Source organism: Notothenia coriiceps, unplaced genomic scaffold (genome assembly GCF_000735185.1).
Source record: "Notothenia coriiceps isolate Sejong01 unplaced genomic scaffold, NC01 NC01_scaffold00010591, whole genome shotgun sequence".
Taxonomy (NCBI): domain Eukaryota; kingdom Metazoa; phylum Chordata; class Actinopteri; order Perciformes; family Nototheniidae; genus Notothenia; species Notothenia coriiceps.
The window spans coordinates 52,692-80,312 of NW_011343292.1; the positions used below are offsets into that span (position 1 = coordinate 52,692).

Genomic DNA, 27,621 nt, shown 5'->3' on the forward strand with positions numbered 1-27,621 from the left:
ACCTCCTCTAGGGGGGTCCGGGAGGCATGCTCCCCCGGGAAGATTTTTTTTTAAATATTGAAGTTAAAAGCATCAATCTGGTGCACTTTGAGAGCAACATGAGGAGATCTATGGATACATCTCAACACCCATTTGAAACAGAACTGTAAGCAGATTTTTCTTTTTGGATATTTTACAAATCACTCCCCTTTTAAAACTCTTATTTTTAACAACTTTTTTGTTACTGTTATATAGTATTTTATACCTGTTTTTCATTTAGTCTCTAATGTCTCATTAATAACTATAATGATCATATCAAGGTGTGCCTTAACCTCACTGAGCTGAGGTTATTTGAGCCTCTCAGGAGAGAGCTCTCTTCCACCTGGTTGTAGAAAAGCTCTTTAAATTCGTTAGCATAGCTAGCTAACCAGATGCTAATAACAACAGATCGCCACTGTGCTTACAACTAAAGACACAGCCACGCAAACACTGTGGCATGTGTACGGCTCCTTACGGGTACTGTAATATTTGAAGAGCTGGAGCGGCGGTCCGGTGCTCTTCTGTCAGAGTGTGTCTCTCTTTGCGTCACTTTTCAGCAGCAGCAGTGGAACAGAAAAAGTACTGTACACAATCTTCATGTTACAAGCCCTGATATTTGCATGATCTTAAATAACATTTAAGGATGAAGGACATTATTTAGTGTCTAAATCATGGTTATATTCACTGTAAAAAGTAGCCATGGTTGTAGGTCGGCTTTGAAGCATCTAATTTTCCTCGCACTAAGTTGAACGCTCGTCGATTTTGACCCGTCTGTTTAGCTGGAACTCCCCAAATCCCAATTAAATTTGACAGCATGCTTGAGTGTTCGTCCTCCATGTTTTACAGTCTAACAGACGCAGCGCTGTGACAGCAATGAGCTGTCCCACTGAGACTTTGACATAATATCATGAATACTGACCTGACAGTTCGGGCTACACTCATTTGAAACAAATGTGGTCTAAAATACATTTTCAACGCGGGTTTTTCCGTCTTCTCTCACCACACTACATGCATCAGATCTGTGTTACAAAATAAAAAGTGAGTTGAGACACTCTTAGCTACAGCCTTGGGGACAAAGGGTCCGGCGGGAAGACAGGAAGAGCAGCTGAGGGTTAAACATCTGGAGGATGCTTGAAAATCTTAGGTCACAGGATTCTGCACTGTTGGAGAAGCCTGTGACCTAAGATTTTCATCGACATAACTACCTTGTAGCTATGGCTGTATGACTAATAAAGAACCTTGAACCTTGGACAAAGCAGACGATGGTGATAGGAATCGACTGGGAGTAGGCGGCCATTGACCTCCGTGACAATGCAAGGAAGGTGTGTGTGAGTGTGAGTGTGAGTGTGAGTGTGTGCGTGCGTGCGTGCGTGCGTGCGTCTCTCGGGTAAGGAAGAGCAAAAGGAGATGGATGAATTGTGACAGGAGGCCCAGTCAGCACCGCCGGCAGAGAGAGGAGCATTATGTCAAGAGCAAAGAGAGAAAGTCAGCGGACAAGAGTGGTAACTACACATTTCCAACTAGTACAAATCAATCAACTACTTAATTGATCATTTGTTTAGTAAATGCAATGTAGCCAGCCCAATGTATTTATTTAGTAAATAAATATTTATTTGGTTATTAAAGATTAGGCTTTTTAGCGGGTTTTTCCCTTTCCTGTATTGTTTGATATACGTTCCCTACAGAGGGAGATTCTGAGCATAATATGTCCTCTTTACAGAATAGTGATCAATATATGCAGACACAATTCACCAATACACTTAAGTAATGCCATTTTCGTCAAGATGTTTGGTCACTTTTTGTTCTGCCCCCGAACATACCACACTCATTACTTAAAAATGACAGATCTACACATACTGTTCTACCCGTATGTCTGTAACACGATGTATTGGTCTGGCTCTGATGTAATATGTGAAAGAAAGGCTTTTTTAAGTCCAAGGTCACATCTTTGATTTCTCCTTTTTGTCTCAACTGCAGCCAGAAACACACACGGTTATTTTAACATGAAATACTTATATATTTATAACAGAGAAGCAGGAAACAGATTTGTGAAGCTGGAACCAGCAATGTTTGGAGCTTCTGCTTGATAAATGACTTCAACGTATAATCTGTTATTAAAATTGCTCAACATCTGTCGGTAAACTAATTGCTTAAATGACTAAATGCTACAGCCCTAAATTCAATAACATATTCAAAACCTACTTTGAATATTAAATGTGGATAGCCACGACCACGGAATGAAAAAACAAGCCTACTCTGTAAGATTTCTCTCACTACCACACATTCAAAAGATTTCAGCTTCTTAAGGAAAAGACTGGAGGCTGAAGAAAAAAAAATATTAAGCACAGAAATGAGAGAACAAACCTGACCTTCACTGAGGGAACCATTCACATCTCAACGCCAAGGACAAGGACTTCAAGCAGCACGCCTCCATTACACACGTTTTGTGTTGCGTATTCAATTCACAAGTAAAATCAATTAACAGCTACCTATCTGATTGATTGGAGCTAATTAACATGGCCATGCAGGATGCTAATGGCCGTTGAGGGAGGTCTGAGACGCCCTGCCAAACAGTCAAGGTCAAAACTGCAGCAAATGTATGTTGATGAGGGAGCAGGAGCCTTTCTTCTCTGCCAGGACACTCCACTGTATTACCCGGACATTTGAGTGCTTGGACAGACAAAGCAGTGGGTGTATTATTCTCTCATAAAGCATGTTCTGCTTTTCAAGAGGATATAATGTTTTCACTCACAGGAGAAGCTTGTCGGAGTGGGTTTGGCGTGTGATCCACATCCACTTTTAGAAAGTGTTGCAGGCTCAGTGAGGGAAAGCGGGAAGGGAGGCAAAGTATTAATCCAGTGTTTCCACTTTCAATTCTCTGAAGCCATATGGTGTGGCGTCAAGCTGGCAAAAGAACAAATAACAATTTGACGTCAGAGACCAGAACTCACAGCGGCGAGGCATGAAAAAGAAAAGCAGAATACACAAGAGAGTGAAAAAAGGAGCTCCTACTCGTTATTTCCAGCGCTGAACATATTGTGATTAGGTGTTGGCAACATGATGAGATGTGTGCGGTGAAAAGGGAAGGTGGCGGGAAGAGGGGACTCACCCTGTCACCAAGAGCGAGCTGACAACATTGACAGGGCATTAATCAACTCTCTATACACACACACACAATGAAGGGAAGTTTGTATAGACGCCATACAGCACAGGCTTATATTCCCGCTGTCAGTCACTGTGATGACTTTTCTATTTACAAGCCGTCGCCTGGTCTACTGGCAAAAATTGAAATGGAAAAATGGTTTTCTTTGAAGATAAACACAGTGAGAAGATTCGTTTTTTTGTTGAAGGCACAGCAGAAATCGCACCACTTGGGAATACTTTAGACATCAAATCTTATGAGATTCAATCACATCGGGTCATTCAGATGAGTGCATCTGATCGGCGGCAACAACAGATGCTGCCACGGTGGCACGAAAACAAAGATATATCTCGGGGAGTGGCGCGCACAATATGACAGCTAATCAAAAAGAGGAGAGCCGTCAAAAGGCTTTCTGGACATTGGTCATTCTGCAGCAGTGCAGATGGATTGTGTTGAAGGGGGGAGAGGTGACTCAGACTGTCAGGACTCCCATCCTCCACCCAGCAGGAGAGCTAGCCGATAATCAAAATCTCTGACGCCGGGTCGATGAGTTTGTTTCTGCGTTGTTCGTGCGGGTGCATTTGAAAAACGAGTGGGGGTAGACAGAAATAAATGTATTGAGACAAAAAAGATATGAAGCCGGCGGAGAGTAAATGGCTTTAATGACCTTTAATAGTGTGATGGCTTCTGTGTTGAGAACATTATTGACGAGGTTGTTTCTTATGTGAGCAGTGGGAAGCCGATCTGAGGCCAGAATGTATTTTCCAGGCACTTCTCGGAGATCAATTTCCTGCCGGGCACAGAGACCCCTCCTGCTTCCCATCCCGATACTCAATAAGCGCCCGACAGCGCTCCGGCCCGTGGTCAGCTTCATTTCTCTGGGCCAAATGACTGTGACTCCTTTTAAAGACTAACAGCAGCAGAACCGGAGACTTCTTCTACGATTTGTTTTAAAACTTAGCTGGTCAGCTGGACCTGACCTTTAGTATAAACAGTCATTGGAGAGGAGAACAACATCAGAGTTAATTCAAATGTCAGCAACTCCTCCTTGACTGTAGTCCCTGAAACAGAACCAAGAGCATTTCCACAGATCTATCCTCACCAACTGAGTGTTTTCTGTTTTGCAGATTTATAATTAGATGCCTCAGTATCTGCATGCTAATTAAAAACAGCCACGGCATCATGTTATGTGTTTTTGGAGAAGTGGTAATTGTGTTCTTATGAAACCAACCAGAAAGCAGCTGTGGCTTTAAAAATCACAAGGCCAGGTTTGACGATTGGCATTAGCTTCGAAAAATGACTTTTAAGCATTAATGTGGGAAACACAATAGCTGAATTGTTCCATTTATCCTCAGTAAAAACATCCTTTGAAAAAGTCTGGATTGGTCATTATCTCTATGTCAGATTGCAATATGACATCCCATGGGGTTTTAGACAGAATGCTTATAGCTCAAACTTACTGGATGGAAGTTGTAAATATCAATTCATGTTCTGTGGATTGTGTGTTTTAAAAAAAAAAGTATTATTAACTAGTACTTATTACTACTATTACTTAGTCTTATACCTTTTTGTATCTTGTTTTATATATATATGTGTCACACTGTGGGACTGCGAGAAATGGTATTTCAAGATTTCTGTATGTATAACACATGTAGAAATGTTGACAATAAAGCTGACTTTGAAATATTAAAATAAAAAAGATAGCTTTGTTGAAATGACAAGGTGCTCAAACTAGCTGACGGTATACCCAATTAGCTTGAATACAGACAGAAGCCTAGACGACAGCTCAGGAGCACTTTAGTAAAAAAAAAGAAAAAAATTGTCCTTTTAATTAGTTTAAAATAATTTGTATGAACGTTGAAGCACTTTAGTTGGTGGGTTTCGAGGCACTCCAGATACCCCAAAACACCTTTTTAAAATAAAAATATTGATTACAGAAGCTAATCATGAGGATAGTGAATACATGAGGGATGAGATTTATCCATTAAGTTGATGATTATATTTTGATTTGGTTAAAGCCCATGTGTACATAAGGAGGGCGGGCAACCCATTTAAAAAAGCTCTGAAATAAATTGTGCCAAGGTGTAGCTTTCACTGTCACTTACTGAAGCTGTCAAGGTGAAATCAAATACTGCTACAGAATTGATATAACATGTATCCGTCTCTGTTAGGATATAGCATTGGATAATACTGTGAGGATGGTCGTGTTAATGTTTTTAAATATGGGTTTTCAGAGGCAGCTGAACCCCAAATGTAAGCTCCACATAAATGTCTGCTCTTGCCAGTGGCAAAGATGAATGTGACTGTGTTACTTTTCTGCAGCACAAGTTGAAGGGGAAGTATAGAAATAGTATCTTTAAAAGGCTCTTAATGGAAGATCTTACAAGAGGGATACAGCCAAGCACAGACGGTGTGTTTTGAATGCCGAGCACACGTTCAAAAGGTGGAATGAGGAGGAATAGGTGTTGTGAAGGTCGGCTCCACTGAAAGGCACAATCCATTTGGGAATGAGCTGAATGCACAATTTCTCGCCACAGTCCTACCTATCCAGTCTGCTGGATTTCACGGTGGCCCCTTCACACCGAGTCTAGGAGGCACTTGCATTTCACACTTAAGAGCCGTCACCATGGAAACGACACAAAGACATCTGTTGCCGATAACTTTCTGTTCTGTGTCCAAATTGAGGACGAATGTGTGGACACGCTACGATATACAAAAACAGCAACAGGTGTCTTGAAAGAAATATGTGAACCCAAAAAAGGCATTTGACGATTCACCACAAATAAAATGGGTGTTAAAAAAATGTCGAGATCAGAACATGTTGAAGGTAGGTTGCTGAATGACATGAGGTATGCCAATATTATTAAATGTTTGTGTTTAGGGGAGATAGTGTAAATATCTGGCTACCATTGATGTTACTCAAGTGCTGTGTATAGGAACAATGTTGAGTTACTTATCATTTACTTAAGTATTTCCATTCAATGCTACTTTATACTTCTACATCTCATAGGTAACTTCACTATTCTTATCTTACAGCTTTTAGAGACTATTCAAAGATGAATATTTAGCATTAAAAACGTCTGATGAACTTTCAACAAAATGCATCGCCAAATATTAAACCAGAAAAAATAATCGCTTGAGGTACAAACAGTTTAATATCTAATTTTCGTCGTAAACATAAATAATTTGTGTATCAGATGCACAGACTGTATAAATAAAGTAAAATACTACTCAATGCAACCATTTTAACGATTAAATGGATTGACTCTTACTTTTAATATTTTAAGCACATTTTTATGATAATACTTCAGTACTTTTACATAAGTGAGATTTGAATTGCAGGACCTTTACTGGTAATGGAGTATTTTGACATGTATTGGTACTTTTACTCCGGTATAAGACCTAAATACTTCTTCCACCGATGCTGGCAACTGTGAGAAGTGTTTGGGAGAAAGATTTGCGTGTTTCATTTGATGAAGATGAATGTGCTCACATGTAATTAAAGGATTCAGAGACAAGGTGTTGTGATGGTTGTGCCCAAACATCCAAAACATCTGGAGGAACAGCTAACCTCCAAATGTCATAGGTCCACATTTCGAATTGTGTCCAAAGCTTTTTTTCCTGAGAGGTAATTGGAGGTTTGGGTTTGCACTTTCTCGATGTATAGAGAAACGGACCCAGACAGCAGTAATGATAGGGTGGCAAAATGTTCTCAAGAAATACCTGCTATTCAGGGTCGGGGAAACGGAAATGGGAAAGGTTGCTGAATTTGAAAAAATGTCATAAGAACTGTGAAAGAACAGAAAGAAAGTTGGGAAGGTTATATACCAGAGCACAGATAAGGGCGAATCGAAGAACGATGTATAGTCAGCTAGATGTTTTTATGTTCTTAAAAGGGTTCGTCTGTAATGGGGATCTTTGTATATTTCTATTTATACAAATCCACAGTATGCAACCCATTTGAGTCATTTTGTCTATTGCACCATTTATACTTATTTTACTGTTATGTTAAAGAGGCCCTATCATGCTGTTTGGGGGTTTACCTCTCCTGTAGTGTTGCTAGATTTGTGTGCATGTAAATCCAGTCATCAGGGTGCATTCACACCTAATAGTCCACTTCTCTGGTGCGCACCAGACCACAGTTTGTTACATTGTTTCATTTTTCAGAAGGTTTGATTTGCATTCACTCAAACGGACTATAAACTTTAAACACAAGTCATGTGCACGGAAATGCTGTTCAACCATTGGTCAGACATTAAGGGGGTAAAAACGCAAATCCCGGCCATTTCTACCGGAGCCTCCGCCATGGAGCATCGGCAGGTTATTTTCATGCTGTTGTTAATCTGAAGAGCAGATCAATGTAATCACATTCACATGTAATGAGACGTTCTGCAGTTAGGAGGGCGTTTCACCGACGACAGGTGGCTCTGACTTTTATGTATAGTTTTTGGTTTGATTGTTGTTTTTACTTTACACGACACTGTCCAACACTTCATTCTGCTTCACTCTTTCGCTAACGATTTTTGAAGACATCCGCGTTCTTGTGACACGTAAATACTACGCTTCCTATGTTTTGGTGCGTACTGCGTTCACACCAGCGATGAACCGCTCCAGAGATCACTAGCAAGCGGTCCGAGACCACCTCTTTTAGGCGGACCAGAGTCCGGTTGTTTAGTTAATTTCAGAGGACTGCGTTTACACCGATCAAAACGAACCGCACCAAGCGGCTAAACGCACCAGGGTTCGATTCAACCAGACTATAAAAGGCAGGTGTGAATGCGACCTCATATATATATATATATATATATATACGATTCTGAAATGTGCCATTACACATAACAAATACTTTTACACGTGGAACTTCAAGTTTATTTTAGGGCAATACTTTTGTACTTTAAGATAAGGTTTTGAATGCAGGACTTTTACTTGTGACGGAGTACTTTTACAATTAAGTATGGATACTTTTACTTAAAATCTGAGTACTTCCTCCGCCACTGGTTAATGTTTCTATTGTGCATATGACAAACAAAGCCTTTGAACTTTGACTGATTTATGAATGATTGTGTACCCCTCTTCTTCTTGGGGTTACACGAGGTGAGGAAAGAGCAATGGGGGAGAATATAATATGCATTTGTGTGTTTGGCTATTATAATGAAAAATAGAAATTGCAAGTAATAAGAAATATCATCATCATCATATCATCGAGGACCTTTTCTTGTTGTTTTGAGTGTCCCACCCCTAATGACCCTGAAGAGTGTGTGTGTTTGTCTCTCTCTCTTACCTGATGGATGATCTCAGACACCGGCAGCTGGTCTGCATAGGAGTACTTCTCTATCTGAAGCTCTTCATTGACAGGACTGCAAGACAAAACACACACAAAATGGACTCTGTTAGTATTTACCTGAAGTTAATTGCACTTTGGAAAAATTAAGCTTTTGTTAAATGGGACGCCATTATTCAGAAATGAATAAAAGCTGTCGGGAAGAGGAACGAACCTGAGCGTTTCTGTTGGCAGTGTGTGTCTAGAGGAGGTGTGTGTGATTAACACACCATGTAAGAGCTGAGTCAATGACATGCAGTAAATCCATGTTTTCGTCTTGATAAGTCTCCGTGTAGAGAGTGCAAATCATCTTATTAAGTTCATCCTATGTATATCACTACAGAAGACAGATGGTAAAAATACTACAGGAAATCATTTTGTATGTGATACTATATGTAAAGTCTGTTTTACCAATTAACCCACACAACCTTTTTGAATGTTAGAGGCGTTAGTTGAGCTCCAAACGAACAAGTCTCCCAAGGTGCACTCTGGTTAGCTTTGAACTCTGAGTCAACATCAATGACGAAATCAATGTTGAGCCGCTAAATCAAATAGTGTTGGTGGTTTGTTGTTGATGCTACACAGCAAACATCAGATCTCTTATTGATTAGATTTCACAAATCTCCAGCAGTACTCTAGTGGTGAATCATCTCGGTAGTTCTTATCCAGTTTAAGGAATTACAAAGGAACATTCTGCTTTAGCTTTTAGGCCTTTCGTGTGGCATGATCAGTAAGGTCTTAAATAACCAGCATCCCAAAAGAACTCTGGAAAAAGCTTATAATTCCCCATTTTATAGTGTAATTATTTTCCTTAAGACTTCTTTAAATAATGAAATAAGCACACACAAAGGACATAAAACATCCAGTACCATTTCACAAAACAGAAAAGAAGATTTAATGTGCATTGTCCCTATTCAAATAAATAATAAAATTAAAAATTAAATGAAGAATGGAAAACAACTTCTAAAAGAAGCCGGTTATAGCAGTAAGCATAGGCTACAGGAAACAGATCATTTAATATCCAATATGAATGTATTATTATATAACACCATTTCAGGCAGCATGAACGAAAGGTTTTAGACCCTCTATAAGACATTTAGCAAACACTTTGATGTGTAACATTTAAAAAAGTATTTCTTAAAGTTGAGTGCCATTAGTGACACCTTTCGCTCGCTCAATATATTGGGTTGTGGAAGAAGTTGATTAATTGATATAAGAGTTGTAGTTTTATGCTTTATTTTTTACAAGTCAATGACATAAAAGGAATATTTAAAGTGCACATTTTGAAAGATTTGTTTAATTACTTTTTTATGTTAACTAAAAGACCTCCAGCAAAACTGTATGCCTTTTATCGGCATGGTTTCAAATAAAGAAGTACCGTATCCTCGTATCCAAGGCCAGCACACACAGACCATATCAGGATAACAAGGCAAAACTACTCAAAGTAAAAAGAGAGACTCCTCAGCGCTTATTTAATCCTTCCTGACCGTAAAGCCTCCGTGCATTGAGAGTTAGGAATAAAACCAGTTGTATTTAGAGCCATGCATTCTTATATTTTAGAGACTTATATAAATGGAGTAAGTTAAGGGTCTTGCTCGAGGACAACGAAAAAAAGTTCCCTTCGTGCCAGTTGCTGGATATTCATTAGTTACTATTAGACAAGATGCATTACACCTGCGACCTCAGCGCTGGTTATCCAGCCACAGAGCGCTCTGCTTCCATCTCGGTGTAAAGCCTATTAAAAAAGCATTAATGAGCCACACTGGCTTACATGTTGCATCATCACAGCTAACACAGGTGCAGCCGTTTACTTTGTGTCAACCCCACATTAAGCATCCTACTGATGTAAGGGCTCAGTGGAGCAACAGAATCCATGTCTGAGGATAGTTAGCTCAAACAAAAACACAATTTACTCTCGTTTCATTTTGCTCTACACTACAAAGCTCACTTGTATTGGGCTCAATTCATCTGCATTTGTGCAGCTTGATATTTGTGACGGACGGACAGGGTTTGTTGACGGTAATGAAGAAAAAACACAGACCAGCCGAATCCATTAAAGCTATATTGACATGTTTTCTTTTTAAGTTTCGATATTAAAGGGTCCCTTTTATCTAATTTCAGGTTAATTAGTTGTATTGTGCACACTGGTAATTAAACTCTTATGGGTTTACTTTGTTTGAATTTATGAGAAACAGAAACATCCAACTGCTTCAATGTTAAGTGCACTGATATAGTTATTTAAAACATATTGCAAAGATCATAAAAGGCAAGTGTCAAAGTCACATTACACCTACAGGTTTATACACTTGTCAAACCCATTCAATGATCTGGATGCACCAATACAACACAATTGCAATTAGGTAGTTTTGACATATATATGTGCCTCCATTCATCTGTCTTTTTTTCTGTTTTTCTGCAACATCACAGTCATGAGTCAGAAAGCAGAATCTCAGCTAAAGGTCACAGTCGAGTGGAGGTTTGACAGAGTGGCCTTTTTTTGTCCAATCAAAGAAAGTTCAGGTCAGGCAGCTGCTGACAAAGTGGGCAAAATCCCCCAGAGAGCCACCGCTCGCTGTGTGAAGCAACCGGTTCTGCTTTTTCTTTACTTTCTCCCCCACTGAGTTAGTGTTGCTCAAATTATTTCTGACTTTATGGCTAATGTCATTCCTCCTTTGTTTCCGTCTTCATCCGTTTCATTTCAAACCATTTCTCTGCACGTCTCTCTTCTCCCCATGTCTGTGCAGCGGGGCAGGAGGAGCTTTGATAGACAGGAACAGAGACAGAAGGAAACTGGTCGGAGACGACCCCCCGCCGAGCCCCCTGTGAGCTGCAAGCTCTCTCTGCTACTGGAAATATGTCACTGAAATGTGTCACCGCTGTTTCACGCTTTTTCAGTGAGCACAAGAAATACTCTCATTCAATTCAGACCACTTTCCATGTAAAGAGAGATGTTTTTGGAGATGATGTTCCAATGCACTTAGCTGATTCTAATCGATGTGACCGGCCCTCCCCACTTACAGCTCCTGTATTACTCCAGCGGCCATCGTTAGGTCAAATTTCCTTTAAAAGGTGCCATCTAGGTTTTTGTGCATGTAAATCACATGTGGCCAAATCAGGCCCTTGGTGGATTTAATTTCAGCCCGCAGGATAATTTCTAATTACTATTAGATCTGGCCCGCCGGTATATTGCACGCACACCTTCACTCAATCCTGAAGGTTTCCTCAGCTCAGAGCCTGAGCCCAAACATTGATGAACTTGTACCCAAGATGAGATGCCAAGTATCTGGGCTAGCATCACAGAGCAGCACACTGAGTTTCAATGGATGTTTCCTTCTGCACTTTGTTTCTTGAGACAACAGGGCATGTTTGGTTTTCTCTTTGAGGGAAATAGTTTTGTTGAAGCTGTTGTTGGNGTGTTATGAAACCTTTTTCCCACAAAAAAAAAAAAATTAAATACAAATCTCTCAGCACCAAATATTCGAATATTCGCTGCTGATCACTACCGAATATCCGGAGCCCGAAAAATTGTATTCGGGACAGCCCTAATGCACAGTAATAGATGGAATACAGTCAGACAGCTGAGGCTATGGCTCCATCTAGTGGAAACAACACACATCTAAGGGAAATGTCCTTATAACCAGATATAAAAAAAGCGGAAGAAATGTTATCTTGAAGGGAAACAGCAAAATTACAGTTTTTAAAAGTGACAGACAAAAGGGAGGATTTAAATAGTTTCTCTCAGGGTTCATACACTTTTTCACCAACGATTTTCCATGACCTTTACCTCATTTTCCATGACCAAAAACATAACTCTCTCAGGGTACCACTGAAAATGGTTTATTTTAACATGGAACAGGAAAATAAGGTCTGCATCTGAAACATGTTGTTCCTATCTAAAACAAATCCAATAGTTGGCTTACTAGCTTCTACACGCTAAAGCAACTCAAATCTCTCTCCAGCAAAACACCTCGTCAGTTAAATGACATTTTACGTTTCATTACTATACGATACAGTATTTATTATCATTATAGTATTACTATTAAGGAGATTAGATCAAATATAAATTATATTTGATGCAACTTTAGTTACATTTCCATGACTTTGGGAAAAATATTTTCCAGGGCCTTGAATTAGCATTTTGAATTTCCATGACTTTTCCAGGTTTTTAATGACCGTAATAACGCTGAACTCTTTAAATACGCAATAAAAAATATGATGTATGTTGTACATCTTTACTACAATTACAGTATCAAAAAATCATTATTGATAATTATAAAAAAGACAGAAATGTGATTTTGAAGGGAAACAGCACTTGTGATTATTCAGGAAAGGCTGTTAAAAAGTGAAAGAGAAAAGTGGGGAATTATTTGATTTTAGATGCCAAAAATGTACAAATCTTTAAATATGGAATAATCCAATTTGATGTATTTGCACATCTTCACCATACTTACTGCAAGTTCAGTATCAAAAAACAATAAAAATAGGAAATTAAAAACAAAGAAATGTAGAACTCCCATTGATTCATAATTTTAGTATTTAAAAAAAGGACCAAATCTTCAATGTGTTTTTGGGAGATGTAAAATACTAACATTCACCTTCTTATTCAGGTTGTTCGTTTTTAATATGTTCACAACTCTATAAAACAAACCTTTTCTCTACTTTGTTTTTGAGCTTTATTTGGGAGTCGCAGTCGAGATAAGATTTAACAGTGGATCCTTATTTGTTCTAGGAGTCCCTTTTATCAAATACAAAATTCCTTAGATTGCGTTTCTGTCTACTTTTGAATGGAACCACTCATTCTCCAGCAGCTTCTAATGAATCGTCAGACTTTGTACAATCAGATACTTTTTCACTGAAAGGCTGATCATGGGGTGTTTCTCAATGTCGAGGACGCTTGCTTGGTAGCACATGTCCCTCCGAGTCACTTGCTTCAGAAGCGAGGCAAGAATCCTTCCTAGCCTCGGAAAACGAAGAATGGTGGAACAGGCTACCAGGTGTGCGTCATATGAGAGGCCCCGCCTTAAATGGAGTGCGATTTCCGCCAAAGATTTGGAAATTGGTCCGTGCGCAAAGCATTGTGGGGATTTTAAGACCGCGGAGGATACACATGTGCAGCCTCGAAATGTCTCGCTACGTAGTACGCCGGCCTGGGTAGAACTTGAAGTATGCTGGACATTGGAACAGTCCTCGGGACTCGATGACGTAGTATGCTTGAAATAGTGGCTCTGGAGCATCCTTCCTCGACATTGAGAAACACCCATGGATGTCTCTTATATATTTGCTTTCAATCCGGAACATCCCTCAAGAGTTTCTGGGGATTTTTTGGTGATAAAAACCTGCTGACTTCAGCTCTGGGATCAGAGAAGTGTCTGTTCTGAGAGTTAATCAGAGGTCAGTTTTAATCTGCTTCACACAGAGCGGCTCCGTTTCAGATAACTGTTTAAAATCAATCCAACTGGAACCGTTTGACTCTCAGCGAACGCCACATTCACAAACTGTGTGAAAGCTGAAAATGTCTAGCAGAGCGTCGTAGTTTAGGAATGATTTAGGAAGCTTATGATGACAAGCAAAAGGAGAGACACTTAAGTCTGAGTGGAGGTGTGGTTGAGGCGGTTGCTAGGTGACAGGGCGATAAAACAACAAGAAATAATTAAATGCACTCGTAATGATAGTGGAATAAAATAAATAGTGACAGATGTGCCAAGAGGAGATTTCTCTTGGACTTCAAATCAAACTGCAGCCGAGGCCCCAGGTAGAACATCCTACACAGAATCAAATCTACTGTCCAGGAAACTATTTCATTTGGGTATTTATTTTCCTTATGTTTAAATGATGAAGCCGACAAAGAATAAGGGCAGACTTTAACAATGGTCATCCCTTTCCCTCATAAATAAACATATGACTTTCCGGTGCCGATAACTCCTCCACCTGTCTCTAATAAATACCAAATCACCCAGAGCCTGAAGATGCCTTCAAATTAAAAAGCATTACCGACTCAAATGCACTCAAAACTGTGCTGCTAGTTTACTCACACATACAGAGCCGTGGCAGCACATCACCCCCAACCTCATCCACCTCCACTGGCTGCCGGTCAAGTCCCGCATAACCTACCTTTGTAGGTTATGCGGGACTTGACCGGCAGCCAGTGGAGGTGGATGAGGTTGGGGGTGATGTGCTGCCACGGCTCTGTATGTGTGAGTAAACTAGCAGCACAGNCACACACACACACACTTCTCCGCCTCATTCTGTTTTCATTTACTCGTTCGTTATCTGACCAGCTTTAATCTTGTAGGCTACTCTCTTCGTTTCTTGTAGCCCTCGAAAGTGTTTTGGAGGTTGATTTCTCGGTGAACGTTGTTTGGCTTTCTTGTCCGCAGCAGCAGAAAGCATTTTCGAATGTTTGAATGAATCAAAGTGGGTCGTCCCCGTCGATTTTCTCTTATGCTCCAACACACAGTTGCACGGGGTGCAGAATAGTTCCCCCCCACTTTTTGCCCGGTCTTTAGTAGAAATGTTCGTCGGTAAATGAGATGGATTAGATTTTTTCCTCTTGGTGTTTTCTCTATCGTGTGAGCTCCACACTGATGAGGTCAAGACGAGTTAACTTTTTTTTTCTCAACTTTGTGTGGAAAAATGCGGGGATTATGCGGCCTTTTAATAAATATGCGGCCTTTTAAAAATCTGCGCCATTTTGCTGATTATGCGGTCAATTCTGCGATCGCAGAATCGCGTTTTTCTGGAGGGTCTATAATATGTGAGCAACAACAACAAACATCAGCTGTGAGCACACAGAGCGAGGGCTGCAGGAGGCTGGCTGTGATGTTTGGGTAGATAGTCTAGTCTGACATTTCATGGTCATTATGTGTCATTACACACAGCGGGGGGTACACACTATCACACACTGGGGTAAAGTGGGTGGTTTTGACCCATAATTTCAGTTGATATGATGGCGAAATGACACAGAGGTGAGAAAGGCAGGAAGGAGAACAACAGCGAGGTATTTCTGAAAAGAGAGATTGGAGCTGTTGACCTTTTCCAGAAAGGAGCGGTGATTATGAGCCTTTATGGCAGGAAAAACCTGAGAGACACCGACAATAAATACAGCACACAGAGGGAAGAAGCAACACAAAGGTTATCTGGCAGAAGGGGAAAAGGAGACAGAAAGCTGAGCTAAATGGATTCCAAGTCAAACTATAAAAGTCAAACGGTACAAGCAGCTGAACTAAAGGCTGTTCAGACACTAAATAATTCAGAGCGTTTGTTTTCTGTGCCGGGAGGCCCAGGTGGGTGGGGTCTACTCGGTCAGGGCAGATCACATCATCTGAGGCTGACATGTGAACCTCTGATCCTGGCTGGCCTCAACACACACTGCCTGCTCCTCAAAACAAATGGTTTCAAATGTTTGTTTTGTATGTTTTAAAGCAAGATTGGGAAGAAGCTACTGCTCCATTTTGGTAAAACTTTGTGAAAGGGTGGAAAATGGGCCCAGGAAGAATCAGGGATGTATACATTTGGGTTTTTTCTTAAGCCACACTCAGATCTGCTCCGTTTGTGCATTGTCACGTCAAATAAAGGGAGACGGAAAATTATTTTGAATTTGGCATCAGTGCATTTTACAGCTTTTAAGACCCTAAGATTTTTTTATAAAGGGCTATTCAAGTGCTCAGCCTTGGTAGTGAATAGATCTCTTTAAAAGTGTTTACACTGATTTACAGACGTCTATTTCCCGATGTAAGTTAACGGTAAAAAAACAATTTTTTCGGCCCAATGACGTCACTTGACTGACTTCTCTTGAAAGTACAGCTCAAAAAAAGAACCACTGCAGATTGTTTTTGTCTACCATTTTGACATTTAAGATTGTTCATAACTGCTTGAGTCACACACACACACACACACACACACGCGCGCGCACACACACACTGGCTATAGGGCTGACCTTTGGGTTGTCGGCAGCACAGTTTTAATTGGTCTCTGACTTTAGCCAGCTGTCTGACCTGTGTGTGTGTGTGTGTGTGTGTGTGTGTGTGTGTGTGTGTGTGTGTGTGTGTGTGTGTGTGTGTGTGTGTGGACATAATGGAGGTCATTAATTTTAGGGTTAGGCATGTGATGGTTAAGGTTAGGATAAGTCTCCAGGAAATGCATGTAAGTCAATGTAATGTCCCCTGAAGTGATGTATAAATGGTGTGTGTGTGTTGGTTTTTCTTGGTTACCATGGCAACTGCATTATGTAAACTGGTTTGGAGGTTTGTGTAGTGCCAGGTTTTTTTTCATTGGCGCAAATGGATGAGAGATATGCCATCTGTGTTCTTTCTCATCAGTCCTGCTTGAGAATGATCCTCTGTGTGTGTGTGTGTGTCTCCAGGTATAACGAGCTGCTCTTCATCATTGACACCTGTCAGGGCGCCTCCATGTACGAGCGGTTTTACTCCCCAAACCTCATGGCTCTGGCCAGCAGTCAGGTCGGAGAGGACTCTCTGTCGGTGAGTTACCTGCCCTCACACAATTAACATTAAATTAAAAATCATCCATCAGTTTGTCAGGTTTTCTAATAAGCCGTGTGGTTTCATAACACATTGCAACTCAAGACTAGGACAGAGCAACGTGTTCATACACACTCTCCCCTTAATACAATCTCAAGTGTAAAGAATTGCTTTGCTAAAGGCACAATTAGTCATATCTTTCCAAAAATACTTTATAAACAAAAATGAATCCTTCTGAATAATTTTTGTACGACCTGTTAAGTACGAGTTGAGATGTCTGTGTGTGCTGCCCTCTGCTGCGCAATCAAACACATATTACCAACCATTACAATGTTGGCTTTCTTACAATTACATGATTATCTAACCAAAAAGCGTGGTTTTGGAAAACCTTTGTGAATGTTTTGTATGCAGTTCAGTTTAGAAGAGTAATTTACAGCGTAGATAAGAAAGGCAAAATAAAAATGCACTGATTTCAGGTGAATAACAAACTTCTTATTTTGATACGTCAGCTAAAAAAAAAAATGTAATGATAAGATCTGTACATAATCAGGAATGTAGCACACCATGGAAGTGAAGCAAATTACGTTTAATTAAATGTGAAAGTGCATTAAAAAAAATGATTGACAATGAATGAATGACGGTTATTTCATTCTGAACAGCAAATCTTTTACACCCATATCTGCAATACCACAGTGTAGTTGAAGGTGTTGGAAGTCAGTCAATATGGCCGACTGCCAGCACTAGCGAGTTATTTCATTCATACCATACATTAAAATGAAGTGCAGTTGTGAGGAGTACTTATATTTGATCTGCAGTGATCATGCAGCGTATTCATTCACAATGCCAAACTTCGCTTATCAGACTTCGAAAGTACATAATTACACACGACGTCAAACCATAACACTTTTCGCACATTAAAACAAAGTGGCATGTTTTAGTCCTGATGTATCCTGAGGGTAAAGAGTTATTTGTGGTGGATGAGACATGACTGGGATTTATTTGATCATCCAAAGGAAATATAATCTTGTTCCCAGTCTTGGGCAAAGAAAGATTTCTGAGCCAAAAGTAAAAAACCCATCCCATCACCTAAAGTGTTGTTGGACAATGAATATACAAATGTTTTTTCTTTTTGTCCTCCCACAGCATCAGCCAGATTTGGCCATCGGAGTCCATCTGATGGACCGCTACACCTTCTACCTGCTGGAGTTCCTGGAAGACATCCACCCTGCAAGCAAATCCAATATGAACGACCTGGTGAGTGTGACTTTAACTAATGTCAGAGAGAACAAACGTACCGTAGAGCAGACATTTGGGTTGATTTCGCATTTTCTATTCATTCAATATTTTCAAGTGTTTTGTAAACTTACAGTCGAAAACCAAAAGTATTCAATTTTATCAAGTTTATGTACACATTTTTACCTCATATAACATGTGATATTTACTAATCGACTAAGCAATTCACCACTTGTGAACCATGCACACTTATGAAGAGATCAGCATTTGCTCCAGGTGTCGACACACTGATTAAACAATGAGTCGAATTGGTAAACTAAGGCTGCATCTACACGGACACGAAAACGAACCAAATTCGATATCAAAAAAGTCTTCCGTCCACACGGTATCGGCTCAAGAAACGTGTCTGTCCACACGAGACCGCTCGACCCGCTGGAGACGCTGTGGTACATATGCCGGGCCTGTAAGTGGCGCTGTACTTCCGCCACAAAATACACCAAAAGCAGCGAAGAAGACCCTCCGAGCATGGTTGCCTGGTTGCCCTTCTGTTTATTCTCCGCGGTGGATTTAGCAACACATAGTTCATGTAGTTCTCCATGTCCACTTGTTGCTGATGGTTGTGGTACGTAGAGGAGCTGTAGATTTTCTGCTACTGACCATGCTACAGCAGTGAGCAGCAGAGGTGGGGAGAGGCGGGGCTATGGCTTCATCGTTATCAGGAAATGATCGTATAGGACGTACACACGGAGCCGTTAGGCCCCCCAGAGCGTTTCGTCCGCAGATCTACCCACCTTGGGACCCGTTGCCGTTTGAGGGCTCCGTTTCCACGGTTTCGATACAACCCGTTTCGTGTCCGTGTGGACGGGGCCTAAGTTAATTGAAAATAATTCACCGCACCAGACAATACTGAATTGTATCACTCAGCTTTATAAAGACAAATGCCAAACATTCTCTGGATTCTGCTTCTCTATTGTGTGTATGTAATTCCTTTATGTTGTATAGCACTGCAAGTACCTACTCGGCACTAATTAGATTATAATTGGATTTCAAACCTCATAAGCGATTTTGAAGACCTCAATTTAAGTCCTGAGAAAATGGAGTGTTCCTTTTGTTGTTAAGGATGTATTGGTTAACTGAAATAAGTTAATATTTAGAAAATAATTGTGGCAGATTTAACAGATATTCATGCAGGATCCACTTTGTGTGACTGTGGCAGGTAAATGCAGTTCATGTGAAAACATTGAGCCAGCTTCCCTCCTCTTCCTCCTCTGTCTGCTGTTTGTGGTCCTAAAGGAGATGAAAGTCACACAGCACTTGAAGGAGAATGTCTGATACTGTGTTTAGTGTTTTTGGCCTTTCACACATGACGGAGGTGATGGGAGAACACGCTGCTTCAGGCCATGGCCTCCCTTTTTATCTTCCACAGTCCTGCAGAGATCCACTGCCTCCTCACCAGGAGTTACAGTCAACTCCCCTGAAATCCTCTCCCTGCACTCAGCGCCAGCTAAATCAATGCTCTCTGACTAACGCTTATTATTCTCTCCAATCTTCCTTTTTCTGGAGATGCACTCTTTGTTCTCCAGCTATGTTGTGGATTTAAGGATCGATATCATGGATTTCCCGGACGAGCCCTCTGTTGTTGTCTTTAATCCAGTCTGCAGCGGCTTGCCCTTTGATGAATCAGAAATTGCCTCCGCCTTCTCAACAAAATCCTCCTCCAATTGTGTGTTTTCCAATTCTCGTTTGTCTGATAGAGAAAATGCTAACCTCGGTTTAATGATTTTCTTTTTCATTTCATTTCAAACGAAGAAACCAGTCAGACAAAACACTGATGAACACTTGAGAGGATTAACCCACAAGTGGTGACACACCATTACATTACATTGCATTTAGCTGACGCTTTCATTCAAAGAGACTTACAATAAGTGCGTTCGACCAGGAAAATACAAACTTGAAGAAAACAGAATCATAAGTACATCAGGTTTCATAGAGCCAACACATTTCAAGTGCTACTCAACTGGCTTTAGATAAGCCAGTCCTTTGTTAGTATATAAGTGCTTTGTTAGTAATTCTATCGCTCGAAGTGGAGTCGAAAGAGATGAGTTTTCAGTCTGCGCCGGAAGATTTCTGCTGTCCTGATGTCAATAAGGAGCTCATTCCACCAATCACTGAAAGATTTCTGATTGATGATGGCATAAACAAATGTCATGCTGCTTGCTTCTAATCTTCTCAGTGCACTTTCACACATTTGAACAGCTCCCACTGACGCTGTAGCCATGTTTGACGCAGCTGGCTCCTGTCTGTAGTATAGAAAGTGAAACTCTTTAACGCCATCTGACCCACTGTCTCCTGGAAAAAGTGACCTGCACAATTGAATTGATGCTAAAGCTCTTGACAGCAGCATGAGCAGATGTCTACTGTACTGCAGATATTTATCTAGTAGCATTTATTTATACAGTTTGGAAAGGGTTCGTTTTCGTCATCTCCTCTGTCTCCCCATTCAACACTGACACTAAAAATGAAAGTTTCAGGAGCTTTTAAAGATATCAATAGTCATACTTAAAAGGAGATAGAAAGTAAAACATTAACATTTGTCGTTTAATATTAATACAAATTTGGATTTGACTTTAAAGTTCATGGCAACAAATTGAGATGAAATCCATTTTGCAAATAAATGCTTATCAGATTTAAAACTGTACTATTTTAGTTTTGATAGGGTTTTTATTTGTAAATGGCAGATTGTGATGTGAATGGAGCCTTGCCTCTTTTGCTGTTTGTGAAGTTTAATATTTCTAACACACTGCTTGTGTTTTCTCCCCAGTTCAAAGTGTGTCCCAAGAGTCAGTGTGTGTCCACTCCGGGCCACCGTACTGACCTCTTCCTGAGGGACCCAGGAAGTGTCCTCATCACTGATTTCTTTGGCAGCGTGCGCAAAATTGAGATCACCATGGAAACAATCAACTTGACCGACCCCATCCAGCAGGTGGAGCTGAGGTAAGCAGAGTTATTTGGCAATGATTAGAATATGTATGGCTAGGGAGATAGAAAAATACATAATGAAAATGACTTTATTTGCTGGGTCTTTAAAACTTTAACTTAAGGTATTTCAACCTTCTTATTGGACGCCATCTGAAGCAATCTGCCACTCCCAACCAGGCTTGATCAATAAGTCTATACCTAAACCTATTTCCTTTTTATTATAACCCCTCTCTTTGACAAGCACTCAACTTGATTTCTCACTGCCTGATAATGTTCTGTTTATATAGTTGTTCCATTATCGGTGGTATAAGTTTGCTGTTTTATAAGTGGTTCAAAGATAATGAAATCATTATTTATTTTGTCTTTTTTAAAAGTGTATTTACGTTGTGTAAGTCGACCCAAATCAACTAACAAGACTAAACAAATAATATTTGAAAGATAAAACATATTCAGCAATAGAATATATAATAGAAACTAATCCGTATGAACCCTTTTGTTCCCCATACGTCTAAAGGGAAGTGATGTTCAAGGTGGATTGGGGACAACCTGCATGTATAAAAACGTGAATTGAGTTCTCTTTGTTTTAATTAAAGTGCTGCGGACAACATTCGTTTTGCTTTTGTTTCTCAACCTGCTAGACCTTTGATTTCTCTTCGATCTCTTATTAGCTATATTGACTTCTCTACTAATGACGTGAGTTGCTATGACTACCCTGTAGGTGATTTAAGACCTGCTACGGTTGACCAATGACATGGCTGCTTGAGGTTAATACAGCTCAATCAGATGGTACTTATAATCAGTTCCTGCACTTTCGCAACAAAGTGAGGATCATAATTGAACAGCCTGTGTAGTCTATAAATCAGTAACTCTTCATCAGTGGCACTGAGTGAGCAGCGGTGCTTCTGATTGGTTGAATGTGGCGCCACCCTGGGATGAATTTAACCAAATGCATCCAAATTTGAATTCAGTTCATTCTCTCATTGCATCAAGTCGAGACATGATGTGAGAAATATATTCAGCCACTAGATGTCTGTAGAGAGCTGTCAAACTCTTAAACATCCTCTGTGTCATGAAATATGGTTAACTTTCTCATATTAGCTCCCACACACACTAATCCCCTGGAGTTTTTGGAAACGCTCAGCTAATGCACCAAAATACAATCACTCCTCCTTATTTTGGCTCATTAGGCTGAAGGTAAGGAATAGATTGTAGTGCTCTACAAACAGATGTGATGGAAATTAAAACTTTATTACACTCACTATTCTATTAATTCCATTAAGATGGGATTTAATTGAACCACTGGGAGGTGTTATAGTGAAAGGACCTCATGTGGTTGGCTGCTAATTAGTAATTAAGAGGTAATTGCTAAACTGATTTTAGTCATCTGCTGTTTTGGCTCGAGGCTAGTTAGTCATTGCACACAACTTCCCCTATTAGTTTATTATTGATTAGAGCCTGACTCTAGGTCTGCTGATCTCATACAACAAAGAAGCACAGCAGCGGTGTATCGAGCTGCCTGTTGCCCTCATTCAGTCCTAGAGAGACGTTGCATCTACCATTCTGATGTAAGATCCAGCAATCCCCATTCATTTGATGTTTAACGGAGCTCAGTTTACTGATGCAGCAAAGCACTAGCAGCGTCTTTCTACTTTTAGGAATGATAGAAAACACTCTCGTAAAAAGTTTAAAGATGTTGAAGAGGCTTACAGCACTTTCTGTCATTTTGGCTGTCATATTTAAGTTTTTTGTTAAAGGGGACACTTGTATGCAAATTGTCATGCCTGTACTGTGATATGTTTTGATGCTTTACTGCCTGTGCTGCAGCTCCTCTTTTCACCATCCAAATCAGTCTGCTCTGATTGGTTTGCTGGTTGGCTCTGTTGTGATTGGTCAACCGCTTATGGCGCTTTTCCACTGCTGCACGGTTTAAGCGTGCCGTGCCAAACCCGGCCCGTTTTTTTTTACTTTTCCACTAGAGGTAGTTCCGGCTCAGGGCTACTTTTTCACCTTTATTCTGGCCCTCCAAAATCAAGGTTCTTACCGAGCCAACAACCGGGCTGAATATGCTAAACTAGTGATGTAAACACTATCGACTGCTGAATGGTCAGAGAGAATCACTGGCAAGGGGGGGCTACAACTACAACAAAATGAAAACATTTTACCATGATTTAATTGTAATACACGTTACAAAATGGTGCCGAAGTAAAAACATACTGATACAAGTCTGCAGACAGACGGCAGGCGAAAAACCTTTTGAAATGCGTGTTTTCAGAATGGAGATCGGATCGCTAATGTTATATATCCTCCGACCGTCCACACTCACAACAAGGGCCTATACAGACATAAATAAACCAGCAACTGTATTCGCCATGACACAGACAGTCTGTGGTTTGTACTTGTTTAACTTTTGTCTAGTTTCTGAACAGATATGAGGAGCTGTGAGCTCTGAGCGCTAACTGCTCACGGCTGATGTTTTGGTTTTGTGGTTCGCATTGAAGATGACATCTACACCGCGTTGCTATAGTTACTGCTCCAGCTACTAAACTGCAATGGAAACGCAGCATAAAGTGAGCCTAGCCTACCAAGGCCTAACTATACTGTACTAAGCGTGCGAGGTCCTGCAGTGGAAAAGTGCCATTAAAGATGTCCCGCCCCTTAACCTACAATGTGTTGGCGTGCTGGCCAATAGAGGTGTGAGTGTTACATAGTGATGTCTTTATGTTATACAAGGAGTCCAATGGATTCAGGCATGCTTAAAAAAAGCACAATAGGTCTCCTGTAACATGTTGGTGAGATTAATATTGCATTGTGAGTTGGGGGATGGAATATTCTCTGGCAAATTGTTAAAGGAGGTTAGGTATACAAGGATGTTGTACAGAGAATAAAAACATGATTTGAATCACCAGGGTGCTTATCAAATTGTGTCATGTATTGTAATAGAAATGGGATAGTTTCAAGGTGACTGTATTGCCAGTGTAAACATGTGCAGCTTTCCACACAAAATAACAGAAGGCTAAACAAAGGCATGTTATTCACGGCACCATCACGTACAAAATAGAAATACAGTAGCTCTTTAGTATTCTTGCAGGGTCTTGCATGTAACATATATGTTTTCCCCCTTATTTTTTCTTGGTTACAGAAAATCCAGCTGGATGCACAGAAACACAGAAAAACAAGTGTCTCTCTCTAGACGCTTAAATGATGGGAAAGACCAGATTTACAGTAGAAAATTGGTACTGGGACTATTAATGGAGTATTGATTGGATCAAGTCGAAATCAATGAACCATTAAAACAGAATCCAGCTTCTCAAACAGAGACTTGCTGCTTCTCTTTATTATATATAACTGGATATCTTGTTACAGGCACATTCAAATGTATCTCCTCAGGGTTTAAATCAACATTTATTTGCACGTTCTTATCGGTTAATTAGGCAAAATAACAGATTAACAATAGCATAAATAATGATTTGTTGCAGCTCTATTTACAGACATCATCCAACCTCCCTAAAATAAAAACCTCTTTTACATAAATGTGTTTCTAAATCCAGACTGGACTTGGTTCAACTGTTTTTTGCAACACATCTGGATCGTGTCAAAAAAGCAATCACGGAAATGGATCATTATGAGACCTCTGTGTCCGGCACCACAGGTTAAATTACATAATAGCGTTTCCGAAAGACCTGAACATGGAATGGAGTGAGCTGTGTGTGTTCCCAGGGAGAAAATATCACAGATGTCCTCTGTAAAAAGCTGTTATTAAATATAGTGCAGGTTCTCCGACAGGTGCAGCAGGATATTTAGAGAAGATGGGTACATGAGTGTCCAAGTGTGTAAGTATTTTTCTTTTCTGTTGCTCACTCATCCCTCCCTTTTCCTCTCTTCTCCCTCCCACCCATTTTCTAAACGGCCGCTTCTGCCTCAGAACAAGCTCTTCCATTAAGTGAATTGCTCTTGATGCAGAGGACATTTTAATGGACCCCTCGATTATTTTCATTATACATGAGCTTAACAGTGTAATGACTCACGTCCAGCCGTAGGTGCTTATTGACCAAAACATGTCATCTTGTGGGGTCACAAAGCTCCAAAGATGATCATATTTAAAGCCAAATTAATTTCCCCCTTTTGAGTAATAAAGTGTATTTAATGTCATTTGTGAGACTGCAGCGCTGGAGAGGCTCTCCAAAAAGTACTTTTCATTAGTAGAAAAGATGTTAAAAGGAAATGTGTCTGACCTTAAGATGGCAGCTGCAGTAACACTGGAACTGTAGGTGGGGAGGGACGGTCACATCTATCAGAATCAGCTAAGTGCATTGGAAAATGTTCTCCAAAAATAACTTTATTCACTTAGAAAATAGAGTGGAAAGTGGTCTGAATTAAAGACGAGATATTATGCAAAGTTTTAGGTTGATATTTGTATTTTGTGTCTCTACTGTAACATGTTTACATCCTTTAGAGTTCAAAAAGCTCTTTATTTTACTCATACTGCCACCGCTTTTCCCCCTCTGGGTGTTTCTCAATGTCGAGGACGCTTCCTTGGTAGCACATGTACCTCCGAGTCAGTTGCTTCAGAAGCGAGGCAAGAGTCCTTCCTAGCCTCGGAAAACGAAGAATGGTGGAACAGGTGTGCAGGTGTGCGTCATATGCGAGGCCCCGCCTTAAATGGAGCGCGATTTCCGGCAAAGATTTTTGGAAATTGGTCCGTGCGCAAAGCATTGTGGGGATTTTAAGACCGCGGAGTCTACGCATGTGCAGCCTCGAAATTTCCCGCAACGAAGCACGCCGGCCTCGGTAGAATTCCAATCATCCTGGACATTGGAACAGTCCTTCGGGGGGACTCGATGACGTAGTATCCTTGAAATAGTGGTTCTGGAGCAGCTTTACTCGACATTGAGAAACACCCTCTGTCTGAAACCAGAGCCCAGTCTGCTCTGATTGGTTAGCTGGCCGGCTCTGTTGTGATTGGTCAATTGCTTATAGATGTCCCGTCCCTTAGCCTATCACGTACAATGTGTTGGAGCGCTATCCAATAGAAGCACAAGTGTTACAGCGATGTCACTATGTTACAGAAGTAAACAAGAGTCCAATGGAGGCGTTTCAGGCAAAGGAGAGAAACTCCCCCTGGATGGAGCATTGGGATTGTAACCATTGCAGACCATTTACATCAGGGGTGTCAAACTCACACACAAAACACAGTGGGCCAAAATAAAAAAAATGGGTACTAGTCGAGGGCCGGACTGGTTCAATGCTTATTTCAGACTTATATATACACGGGGTAAGTAGACCAAGAAAAGAAAAAAAAAGACGTTTAGTGTCAAGTACTAGTCTTTCGTTGAGAGTCGAAATTTCCAGTGTCAGTCACCTCCAACTGTCTCACCGAAAAAACAAGGTTAGTTTCTTGTCAAGTCCAGTCCGTCGACGATGTTCACCCGTTTTAGGGGGTCTTGGTGGCGAGCGACAACAGCTTCGATTGGCCAAGACGAAGAAATGAAGAGGGGGTGACTCAATCACAACGAGTTGAATAAGACTGAAATCCGATTACAGTAGAGGAAACAACGGCAGAAGTAGGCAAAGTAAAGTTTGGGTAAAGAGAGTCAGAGAAAGGGGGTACAGCACACGTCGCCCCGTCCTCCTCGAAAACCTACTGCCTTGTCTCTGTCTTCCTTTGCCCAAGCTCTGCTGGGGCTGGCTCGGGGGACACTCGCGTTCGGAAGCCGATACCTTTATACGTTACCTTTTACACAGTGGCGACAAGTGCGAAAAAGTCACTCGTGTTTTATGAGAGTAGTTAAGTCTGGTGCAAAGGTACATTTCTCTCTTCAAAACCTCTACTACAACGGTTACGGTGAATCGACTAAGATTAGCTACACTGGCCCGGGAGGGTGAATGTCGCAGGACAAAAAAATAATGAGGTCGCCGGTCGCAAATTCAAAGTTTAAGGGAAATTTTCCACGTAGATCCAAAAACACGTCCATTTAGTGCTCGGTTTAGTCCGGGACCACCTAAATTAACGTGGCGTCTATTAAAAATAATGATATATCTAGTAAGAAGGCGCCCATATAACGGTGCGTGTGGAAGTGAGTTAGGACTTCAAAGGAGTCGAGTCCTCGCGGCTCGGGTTTTGTAACTACTTGAACATGGGTTCTACTCACGGATTCATAGACCCGATCGTCGTGTCTCGTCGTGTGACTCAAAGTTACCTACAAAGGAAGACGGTGAAAGAAGAACTCTGTTGTCCCGTACAAACCAAAAGAGAAACTCTTTATAAAACAACTTCGACAACAACCAGACACCTCTTTACGTTAGTATTCTTTAACTGACTTTTCGACGTCTATCTCGGTATTATTTTACTTTACGTTGACTAATAAATTCACAAAACAAAAATATCCGTTATTAAATTCGAAACAAATCAAGGTCCAAATTATACACGTTATTCAAGTAAAGTTATTCAA

General features: G+C 40.6%; 2 protein-coding genes across 2 annotated transcripts in view; one reads left to right on the plus strand and one right to left on the minus strand.

The window, feature by feature from the left end:
• The window catches only part of LOC104946052 (WD repeat-containing protein 7-like), a 35,518-nt gene that overhangs the window by 5,972 nt on the left and 1,925 nt on the right, over positions 1–27,621 (minus strand). The gene's annotated exons all lie outside the window — the stretch shown is intronic.
• On the plus strand, positions 16,821–21,770 carry LOC104946051 (GPI-anchor transamidase). Its single transcript, XM_010771794.1, has 4 exons — positions 16,821–16,960; positions 18,104–18,214; positions 21,015–21,187; positions 21,687–21,770. The coding sequence occupies exons 1-4, from the start codon at positions 16,889–16,891 to the stop codon at positions 21,736–21,738; spliced, it is 408 nt and encodes a 135-aa protein (XP_010770096.1). The 5' UTR covers positions 16,821–16,888; the 3' UTR covers positions 21,739–21,770.